The 11,840-nt window shown below is 52.4% G+C and overlaps 1 protein-coding gene across 1 annotated transcript in view; it reads right to left on the reverse strand.

The window, feature by feature from the left end:
• The window catches only part of KCTD14 (potassium channel tetramerization domain containing 14), a 27,105-nt gene extending 15,814 nt beyond the window's left edge, over positions 1 to 11,291 (reverse strand). The window contains exon 1 of the mRNA XM_040339948.1: positions 11,069 to 11,291. Coding sequence (XP_040195882.1) covers positions 11,069 to 11,125 — 57 coding nt within the window. The 5' untranslated portion in view covers positions 11,126 to 11,291. The remainder of the gene's footprint in view (positions 1 to 11,068) is intronic.
• Between the last annotated feature and the right edge of the window lie 549 nt (positions 11,292 to 11,840).

Below are 11,840 nucleotides of genomic sequence, written 5' to 3' on the forward strand. Positions count from 1 at the left end.
TTGACACATTTTTGGGAGCATTGTAATTTTCACAGCAAAAACTGCATTTAAATTGCATTGTTTATTGTGAAAATGAGTTACCACAGGGGGCGCTGTAGGATTTAGTGTTCACCTAGTGTGTGTTTACAACTGTAGGGGGGGTGTGGCTGTAGGACTGACGTCATCGATCGAGTCTCCCTAGAAAAGGGATCACTCGATCGATACGCCGCCACAGTGAAGCACGGGGAAGCCGTGTTTACATACAGCTCTCCCCGTTCTTCAGCTCCGGGGAGTGATCGCGAGGGAGCGGCTATAAACGAATAGCCGCGCCGTCGTCCCGGATCGCTCTCCGAGGTAAGCCGCCCGCCACAGCGGAGGGGGTCCCGATCGGAGCCCCGACCCGCGGAAAGGCAAGGACGTATATATACGCCCATCTGCCTGTCCGTGCCATTCTGTGGACGTAAATAGTCGTGCGGCGGGCGTTAAGTGGTTAAAGGAATCACCCCTAAAAAAGTGATAATGTAAAAACACACAACTTGCTGGACCCAAAGCAGCATGGCTTTACTGAGGGCAGACCATGTCACACTAATCCTGATCCTATTCCTCTATCTCAGGGGTCTCCAAACTTTCCAAACAAGGAGCTAGTTTACTGTATTTCAGACTTTATACTCTCAGTGGCCACAGTCTGCCCACGTAAAGTGTCCCAGCATCAGTGGGAGAAAACAATGCCCCATCCTTGGTGTTACTGGGTGGGAGGAACTGCGTCAGTGGGAGGAACTGCGCCCCAATCGTTGGCGTCAGTGGGAGGAACTCCCGATTGGACAGGCGCTCGCCTACAGTGAGGGGCTGCAATAAGACGATTAAGCTATTCGCCTTACCAGCCCCTCGGCGGAAAGAGGAAGTGGGACAGGAAGTCCCACTCCTCCTGAAGCCCCCACTCCCCCCCCCCCCCCAAAACTTATGTGGCATGTAAGGGGGCAAGGAGTGGATTAAGCGGAAGTTCCATTTTTAGGTGGAACTCCACTTTAAGAACTGGGGTATGTAAACTTTTGATCAGGGTCATCTGGGTAGTTTCCGTTGTGATTATGATATAAAAAGAGTAAACACGGTTGATTGATAATAAATGGCTTCAGCCAAACGCTAAACATGAGTGAAAGAAAAGTTTTTGTGTTATCATTTATATTCTCTGAAAAATGGCCAAGAAATATGAAATTCTGCCAGGGTATGTAAACTTATGAGCACAACTGTATTTATATCTAAAATATATATATATATATATATATATAGACCTTTAGTTATCACGAGAGGGATCATCAGCAGGAGGAAGGAGTACAATATTACTTTGAGGCAGTATAATAATACATCACTGGGGGGGGTGATAGCCTGGGCTCACAGGAAGTGGTCTGAAAATACATTCCACCCAATAGAGAAAAGCCATCTCGTGTAGTTGACATGTTGCTGGTCAATTTACAGTATTTTTTTTTTAAAGGTTGTGAAAGGACAACGTTCCACTTTAAGTTTGTTTGGTCAGATTCCCGTTTGGGAGAGTCCGGGGGAATCATCAGCAGAGGGAAGGGTGTGGGGAGAGTCGGAGGAATCATCGGCAGAGGGAAGGGTGTGGGGAGAGTCGGAGGAATCATCGGCAGAGGGAAGGGTGTGGGGAGAGTCGGAGGAATCATCGGCAGAGGGAAGGGTGTGGGGAGAGTCGGAGGAATCATCGGCAGAGGGAAGGGTGTGGGGAGAGTCGGAGGAATCATCGGCAGAGGGAAGGGTGTGGGGAGAGTCGGGGGGAATCATCAGCAGAGGGAAGGGTGTGGGGAGAGTCGGGGGGAATCATCGGCAGAAAGGAGGGTGTGGGAAGAGTCGGGGGGAATCATCGGCAGAGGGTAGGGTGTGGGGAATCATCGGCAGAGGGAAGGGTGTGGGGAGAGTCGGGGGGAATCATCGGCAGAGGGAAGGGTGTGGGAAGAGTCGGGGGGGAATCCACGGCAGAGGGAAGGGTGTGGGGAGAGTCGGGGGGAATCATCGGCAGAGGGAAGGGTGTGGGGAGAGTCGGGGGGAATCATCGGCAGAGGGAAGGGTGTGGGAAGAGTCGGGGGGAATCATCGGCAGAGGGAAGGGTGTGGGGAGAGTCGGGGGGGGGATCATCGGCAGAGGGAAGGGTGTGGGGAGAGTCGGGGGGGAATCATCGGCAGAGGGAAGGGTGTGGGGAGAGTCGGGGGGGAATCATCGGCAGAGGGAAGGGTGTGGGGAGAGTCGGGGGGAATCATCAGCAGAGGGAAGGGTGTGGGGAGAGTCCGGGGGGGATCATCTGCAGAGGGAAGGGTGTGGGAAGAGTCCGGGGATCATCTGCAGAGGGAAGGGTGTGGGGAGAGTCCGGGGGGGATCATCTGCAGAGGGAAGGGTGTGGGAAGAGTCCGGGGGATCATCTGCAGAGGGAAGGGTGTGGGAAGAGTCGGGGGGGGGGGGAATCATCGGCAGAGGGTAGGGTGTGGGGAATCATCGGCAGAGGGAATGGTGTGGGGAGAGTCGGGGGGAATCATCGGCAGAGGGAAGGGTGTGGGAAGAGTCGGGGGGGAATCATCGGCAGAGGGAAGGGTGTGGGGAGAGTCGGGGGGGGGAATCATCGGCAGAGGGTAGGGTGTGGGGAATCATCGGCAGAGGGAAGGGTGTGGGGAGAGTCGGGGGGGGGGGGAATCATCGGCAGAGGGAAGGGTGTGGGGAGAGTCGGGGGGGGGGGGAATCATCGGCAGAGGGAAGGGTGTGGGGAGAGTCCGGGGGGGGGGAATCATCGGCAGAGGGGAGGGTGTGGGGAGAGTCGGGGGGAATCATCGGCAGAGGGTAGGGTGTGGGGAATCATCGGCAGAGGGGAGGGTGTGGGGAGAGTCGGGGGGGAATCATCGGCAGAGGGAAGGGTGTGGAGAGAGTCTGGAGGAATCATCGGCAGAGGGAATGGTGTGGGGAGAGTCGGAGGGAATCATCAGCAGAGAAGGGTGTGGGGAGAGTCGGGGGGAATCATCGGCAGAGGGGAGGGTGTGGGGAGAGTCGGGGGGAATCATCGGCAGAGGGAAGGAAGGGTGTGGGGAGAGTCTGGAGGAATCATCGGCAGAGGGAATGGTGTGGAGAGAGTCTGGAGGAATCATCGGCAGAGGGAAGGGTGTGGGGAATCATCGGCAGAGGGAAGGGTGTGGGGAGAGTCAGGGGGGGAATCATCGGCAGAGGGTAGGGTGTGGGGAGAGTCGGGGGGGGGGGGGAATCATCGGCAGAGGGAAGGGTGTGGGGAGAGTCCGGGGGGGGGGGAATCATCGGCAGAGGGGAGGGTGTGGGGAGAGTCGGGGGGAATCATCGGCAGAGGGAAGGGTGTGGGGAGAGTCGGGGGGAATCATCGGCAGAGGGTAGGGTGTGGGGAATCATCGGCAGAGGGGAGGGTGTGGGGAGAGTCGGGGGGGAATCATCGGCAGAGGGAAGGGTGTGGAGAGAGTCTGGAGGAATCATCGGCAGAGGGAATGGTGTGGGGAGAGTCGGAGGGAATCATCAGCAGAGAAGGGTGTGGGGAGAGTCGGGGGGAATCATCGGCAGAGGGGAGGGTGTGGGGAGAGTCGGGGGGAATCATCGGCAGAGGGGAGGGTGTGGGGAGAGTCTGGAGGAATCATCGGCAGAGGGAATGGTGTGGAGAGAGTCTGGAGGAATCATCGGCAGAGGGAAGGGTGTGGGGAGAGTCTGGAGGAATCATCGGCAGAGGGAAGGAAGGGTGTGGGGAGAGTCGGAGGGAATCATCAGCAGAGAAGGGTGTGGGGAGAGTCGGGGGGAATCATCGGCAGAGGGAAGGGTGTGGGGAGAGTCGGGGGGAATCATCAGCAGAGAAGGGTGTGGGGAGAGTCGTGGGGAATCATCGGCAGAGGGAAGGGTGTGGGGAGAGTCGGGGGGGGATCATCGGCAGAGGGAAGGGTGTGGGAAGAGTCGGGGGGAATCATCAGCAGAGGGAAGGGTGTGGGGAAAGTCTGAGGGGAATCATCGGCAGAGGGAAGGGTGTCGGGAGAGTCGTGGGGGGGGGGGGAATCATTGGCAGAGGGAAGGGTCATTCAGAACACACACGGCTATGCAGGTTTTATAGCAGGAATGCTTTGCCAATCACAGTCATTCCAAGTGGCACAACCCTGGTAAATCGCTTTTATTGACAAATCATATCATTGTCTGACATAATAAACCTTCTCCAATCAGATTGCATGGAACCGCCCCAAACTGGCTCTCAGCATTAGGAATCAGATTATTCAAATCCTGACTGAGGGATTAGGGGATTACATTCCTACAAAAAAAAAACCCCAAATAATCCAATCCTATAATCCAGATTACTTCCTGAGATCACATTCCAGCCATCAACTGTCCTGGATAGAGATGGGGGAGGGTCACCTTGTATTCCCTATGGGGGGGATTTCATCCCACTTCTCAGGATCCTACCAACCAGCGAGCTTAGTAAGGCGAACCTGTGTGAGGACAGAGGACCAGATTCTCCAATATTCTGCGGCGGCCTCGCGTAAGCTATTTACACTCCGCCGCCGCAACTTACTGGAGCAAGTGCCGTATTCCTCAAGCACTTGCTCCGTAGTTTGCGGAGGCGTAGTGTAAAAGGCCCGGCGTACCCCCGCGTATTTCGAAGGGGGCGGCTTATATTTAAATTAAGCGCGCCCCCGTTTCGATCGAACTGCGCATGCGCCGGGCTAAAAATAGCCCAGTGCGCATGCTCCAGTTCTCGGCGGAAAAACGTCAATGACGCCGACGTGTGCGTCATTGACGTAAAGTCGTATTCAAGAACGACTTAGGAAAACGACGTACCCGACGGGAAAAGACGACGCGGACCCGACGCCATACTTAACATGGCCTACGTGGGACTGGCGTAAGGTTACCCCTCATATAGCAGGGGTAACCTTACGCTTACGCAAACGACGTAAGCCACGGTTACGCAATGCAAATTCGTTCGGGAATCGGCGTATCAGGCTCATTTGCATAAACAAATGAGACCTGAACGTAAACGCCACCTAGAGGCCGGCGGCGAGTTACATTTAGGATCCCACAGTGTAAGTGACTTACACTAGTCGGATCCTAGCCTAAATCCGGCGTATCTTGTTTTGTGAATACAAAACAATGATACGCCGGCGGGAAATTCGATTTACGCCGGTGTATCAGTAGATACACCGGCGTAATTTGTTTGAGAATCTGGCCCAGAGTGTCTGGTATGCACATCCAGCCATTCCTCCCACTGACACCAATTATGGGGCACTTCTCCTCCCACTGGCACCAATGACAGGGCACTAATCCTCCCACTGACACCAATGACAGGGCACTAATTCTCTGACCGACACCAATGACAGGGCACTAATCCTCCCACCGACACCAATGACAGGGCACTAATCCTCCCACTGACACCGATGACAGGGCACTAATCCTCCCACTGACACCGATGACAGGGTACTAATCCTCCCACTGACACCAATGACAGGGCACTAATCCTCCCACCGACACCAATGACAGGGCACTAATCCTCCCACTGACACCAATGATGTGGAAACATTGGTCGCATTGATTCTAACAAAGGGGCAAAATTCCGTCCAGTGACACCAATGACAGGGCACTAATCCTCCCACTGACACCAATGATGGGGCACTAACCCTCCCACTGACACCAATGACAGGGCACTAATCCTCACACCAATGACAGGGCACTAATCCTCCGACTGACACCAATGACAGGGCACTAATCCTCCCACTGACACCAATGACAGGGCACTAATCCTCCCACTGACACCAATGACAGGGCACTAATCCTCCCACCGACACCAATGACAGGGCACTAATCCTCCCACCGACACCAATGACAGGGCACTAATCCTCCCACCGACACCAATGACAGGACACTAATCCTCCCACCGACACCAATGACAGGGCACTAATCCTCCCACTGACACCGATGACAGGGTACTAATCCTCCCACTGACACCGATGACAGGGCACTAATCCTCCAACCGACACCAATGACAGGGCACTAATCCTCCCACCGACACCAACAATAGAGCACTATTCCTCCCACTGACACCAATGACAGGGCACTAAGCCTCCCACCGACACCAATGACAGGGCACTAATCCTCCAACTGACACCAATGACAGGGCACTAATCCTCCCACCGACACCAATGACAGGACACTAATCCTCCCACTGACACCGATGACAGGGCACTAATCCTCCAACTGACACCAATGACAGGGCACTAATACTCCCACCGACACCAATGACAGGGCACTAAGCCTCCCACTGGCACCAATGACAGGGCACTAATCCTCCGACTGACACCAATGACAGGGCACTAATCCTCCGACTGACACCAATGACAGGGCACTAAGCCTCCCACTGGCACCAATGACAGGGCACTAATCCTCCGACTGACACCAATGACAGGGCACTAATCCTCCGACTGACACCAATGACAGGGCACTAAGCCTCCCACTGGCACCAATGACAGGGCACTAATCCTCCCACTGACACCGATGACAGGGCACTAATCCTCCCACTGACACCGATGACAGGGCACTAATCCTCCCACTGACACCAATGACAGGGCACTAATCCTCCAACCGACACCAATGACAGGGCACTAATCCTCCAACCGACACCAATGACAGGGCACTAATCCTCCCACCGACACCAATGACAGGGCACTAACCCTCCCACTGACACCAATGACAGGGCACTAATCCTCACACCAATGACAGGGCACTAATCCTCCGACTGACACCAATGACAGGGCACTAATCCTCCCACTGACACCAATGACAGGGCACTAATCCTCCCACTGACACCAATGACAGGACACTAATCCTCCCACCGACACCAATGACAGGGCACTAATCCTCCCACCGACACCAACAATAGAGCACTATTCCTCCCACTGACACCAATGATGTGGAAACATTGTTCCCATTGGCCCGGATTCAGGTAGATTTGCCCCTTATTTACGGAGGCGCAGGGCAGCGTTTTTGCCCTGCGCCCCCGCAAATTTACTGCGCTACCCGCGATTCACGGAGCAGTAGCTCCGTAAATTGCGTGTGCGCTGTGTAAACTTGCCCTGCGTAAGGGCGCCTAATATAAATGATCCCGTAGGGGGCGGGAATCATTTAAATTAGGCGCGCTCCCGCGCCGAGTGTAGAGCGCATGCTCCGTCGGGAAACTTTCCCGACGTGCATTGCGGCAAATGACGTCGCAAGGACGTCATTTGCTTCAAAGTGAACGTGAATGGCGTCCAGCGCCATTCACGAATCAGTTACGCAAACGACGTAGATTTCAAATTTCACGACGCGGGAACGACGGGTATTCTTTAGCATTGGCTGCCCCTGCTTTTAGGATGTGCAACCTTACGCGAAACCCAACGTATGCAAATTGCGTACGCAGGGCTCGCGCAACATTGTGAACCGGTGTTAGTATGCAATTTGCATACTATACGCTGAGCACAACGGGAACGCCACCTAGCGGCCATCGCTAGAATGCAGCCTAAGATATGCGTGGCATAAGAGCCTTATGCCACGCAGATTTTAGGCTGCAGTCGGCGTTACGATGTTCCTGAATCAGGAGCATTCGTAACGCCGGGGAAAGTAAGCAATTGCGCTGTGTAACCTATGGTTACACAGGCGCAATTGCATCTTGAATCTGGGCCACTGATTCTAACAACGGGGCAAAATTCCGTCCATTGATACCAATGATGGGGCATTATTCATTCCACTGACACCAATGATGGGGCAAGGTGGCACGATCCCACAAATCACCGTAGGCGCACGTTGATTCAGGAACTCACCTTTGTGACAAACAGGGAAACGCATTTAACCCTTTGATCGCCCGCTGATGTTAACCCCTTCCCTGCCAGCGCATATTTTTTTAGCACCGATTACAGTAATAATGTCACTGGTTCCACAAAAAGTGTCAACAATGTCAGTCAGGTGTCCGCCGCAATGTCGTAATCCGGCTACAAAACACTGGATCGCCGCCATTACTAGTAAAAAATAAATAAATAAAATAATAATAATAATAAAAATGCCATAAATCTTTCCCCTATTTTGTAGACACGATGGGCCAGATTCTCAAAAAAGCGCCTATCTATAGGCGGGCGTAGCGTATCTCAGATACACTACGCCGCCGTAACTTAGTGAGGCAGGCCCCGTATTCTCAAAGAACTTGCGGCCAAAGTTACGGCGGCGTAGTGTAACTGTGCCGGCGTAAGCCCGCGTAATTCAAAGTAGGCTAGTGTGGGCGTGTTTTATGTTAATGTATCGTGACCCGACGTGATTGGCGTTTTTAACGAACGGCGCATGCGCCGTCCGTTAACGTATCCCAGTGCGCATGCTCAAAATTACGCCGCAAATAGTCAATGCTTTCGACGTCAACGTAAATTACGTCCAGCCCCATTCACGGACGACTTACGCAAACGACGTACGTTTCCGACGTCCATACCTAACATGACTTACCCCTGCTTTGTGAGGGGTAACTTTACGCCGACGTATGTCTTACGTAAACGACGTATCTTGCTACGCCGGGCGCACGTACGTTCGTGAATCGCGGGATATCTAACTCATTAGCATATTCGACACGGAAATCTACGGAAGCGCCATCTATCGCCCAGCGTAAATATGCAACTAAGATATGACGGCGTAAGAAACTTACGCCGCTCGTATCTTAGCCAAATTCTAAGAATCAGCCGCATAGATACGACGGCTCTCATTCGGATTTACGACGGCGTTCATGGCGCTACGCCGTCGTAAGTCCTTTGAGAATCTGGGCCGATAACTTTTTGCACAAACCAATTAATATACGCCTATTGCGAATTTTTTTTTTTTTACCAAAAATACGTAGCAGAATACACATTGGCCTAAACTGATGCATACATTTGTTTTTTTACATTGTTTTTTTTTTTTGGACATGTTTTATAACAATGTAAACATTTTTTATTATTTTTCAAAATTGTCTCTCTTTTTTTGTTTATAGCACAAAAAAATATATAAAAAAACACACAGGTGATCAAATACCACCAAAATAAATCTCTATTTGTGAAAAAATAAAAGGACATTAATTTTATTTGTGTACAGCGTCGCACAACTGCGCAATTGTCAGTTAAAGGAACGCAGTGCTGTATCACAAAAAATGGCCCGGTCAGGGGGGGGGGGGGGGGTAAATCCTTCCGGGGCTGAAGTGGTTAATCCCACTGATGGGACATTTTTTACCCGTACTGGCCACAGTGTGGCCCCCAATAAAGTCTGAAGAACAGTAAACCGGGACTTTGGTTAGAAGGCAGAGAAACATTTGTGTTTGGAGTCCCTCCAGGTGTTGTGGAACTACAAGTCCCAGCACAGAACTGGACAGGTCATGGTGGATCTTGTAGTTCCTCTGTGGCTGAACAGTCGCTGGAGCTGCTCTAGGCCTGGCAGAGGACAAGCATGGACTGGTAGGGTATCCCAGCGCCATGATCCCAAGATGACTATGGGGAGGGCATGCTGAGCTCTGTAGTGCTTTTTAGTGGGGGGGGGGGTTGCTGTGCTTTGTAGTACTATAAGGGGATGGCATGGTACTACAGGGGAGGGGAGGTGTTGAACTCAGTAGTACTCCGGGGGATGTGGACATGCTGAGCTTTGTAGTACTACGGGGTGATGTTGAGTTCTGTAATACTACAGGAGGGGGGGTGTGTTGAGTTCTGTAATACTACAGGAGGGGGGGTGTGTTGAGTTCTGTAGTACTACGAGGGTGTGGGTGTGTGTGTGTGGAGTTCTGTAGTACTGGGTGGGGGGGGGGGTGTTGAGTTCTATAGTACTACGAGGGGGGGGGGTGTGGAGTTCTATAGTACTGGGGGGGGGGTGTTGAGTTCTATAGTACTGGGGGGGGGTGTTGAGTTCTATAGCACTGGGGGGGGGTGTTGAGTTCTATAGCACTGGGGGGGGGGGTTGAGTTCTGTCATACTGGGGGGGGGGGGGTTGAGTTCTGTAGTACTACAGGAAGGGGGGGGGTGTTGTGGGGTAGTACTACGAGGGTGTGTGTGTGTGGAGTTCTGTAGTACTGGGGGGGTGTTGAGTTCTGTAGTACTACGAGGGGGGGGGGTGTGGAGTTCTATAATACTGGGGGGGTGTTGAGTTCTATAGTACTGGGGGGGGGGGGTATTGAGTTCTGTAGTACTGGGGGGGGGGTGTTGAGTTCTGTAGTACTGGGGGGGGGGTTGAGTTCTGTAGTACTGGGGGGGGTTTGAGTTCTGTAGTACGGGGGGGGGGGGTTGAGTTCTGTAGTACTACAGGAGGGGGGGGTTGAGTTCTGTAGTACTGGGGCGGGGGGTGTTGAGTTCTGTAGTACTACAGGAAGGGGGGTGTTGAGTTCTGTAGTACTACAGGAAGGGGGGGGGGGTGTTGAGTTCTGTAGTACTACGAGGGTGTGTGTGTGTGGAGTTCTGTAGTACTGGGGGGGTGTTGAGTTCTGTAGTACTACGAGGGGGGGGTGTGGAGTTCTATAATACTGGGGGGGTGTTGAGTTCTATAGTACTGGGGGGGGGGGGGGTATTGAGTTCTATAGTACTGGGGGGGGGGGTGTTGAGTTCTGTAGTACTGGGGGGGGGGGGGGTGTTGAGTTCTGTAGTACTGGGGGGGGGGGGGTTGAGTTCTGTAGTACTGGGGGGGGGGTTGAGTTCTGTAGTACGGGGGGGGTGTTGAGTTCTGTAGTACTACAGGAAGGGGGGTGTTGAGTTCTGTAGTACGGGGGGGGGGGTTGAGTTCTGTAGTACTACAGGAAGGGGGGGGTGTTGAGTTCTGTAGTACTGGGGCGGGGGGTGTTGAGTTCTGTAGTACTACAGGAAGGGGGGGTGTTGAGTTCTGTAGTACTACAGGAAGGGGGGGGTTGAGTTCTGTAGTACTACAGGAAGGGGGAGGGGGTGTTGGGTTCTGTAGTACTGAAGGGGGGGGGGGGGTTGAGTTCTGTTGTACTACAGGAACTGGACATGAACACTGCATGATGGGAGTAGTAGTGTCCCCCATGGTTAGATCCCCCCATACACAGGCTGGTGATGATACTCACAGTCTGCAGGGGGCTGCTCATCTGCTTGCCTGTGTTCCTGTGTTCTATGACACTCATGGCTGCGGATGGGGATCCGATGTCTGGAGGAGCTGTGCTGGGACAAGGAGTGGAGGACTTGTATGTGCTGTCCCTGGACTGTCCCAGCACCTCCCAGTCCTCCCAGACATCCTCCCAGTCCTCCCAGTGCTGACAGGTGCAGGAGAGGCGGGTCTGCCTCCAGGAAGTCATCAGACCGACTGTGACTGTGTTACATTGTATATATGTGTGTGTGTGATCCAGATCTGTCATTGTGTGTTATATTGTATATATATATATATGTGTGTGTGTGTGTGTTTGTGATCCAGATCTGTCATAGTGTGTTATATTGTATATTTATGTGTGTGATCCAGATCTGTCATTGTGTGTTATATTGTATATTTATGTGTGTGATCCAGATCTGTCATTGTGTGTTATATTGTATATTTATGTGTGTGATCCAGATCTGTCATTGTGTGTTATATTGTATATTTATGTGTGTGATCCAGATCTGTCATTGTGTGTTATATTGTATATATGTGTGTGATCCAGATCTGTCATTGTGTGGTATATTGTATATATGTGTGTGTGTGTGTGTGATCCAGATCTGTCATTGTGTGTTATATTGTATATATATGTGTGTGTGATCCAGATCTGTCATTGTGTGTTATATTGTATATATATGTGTGTGTGTGTGTGTGTGTGTGTGATCCAGATCTGTCATTGTGTGTTATATTGTATATATATGTGTGTGTGT

This window comes from Rana temporaria, chromosome 2 (assembly GCF_905171775.1).
Source record: "Rana temporaria chromosome 2, aRanTem1.1, whole genome shotgun sequence".
Classification (NCBI taxonomy): Eukaryota; Metazoa; Chordata; class Amphibia; order Anura; family Ranidae; genus Rana; species Rana temporaria.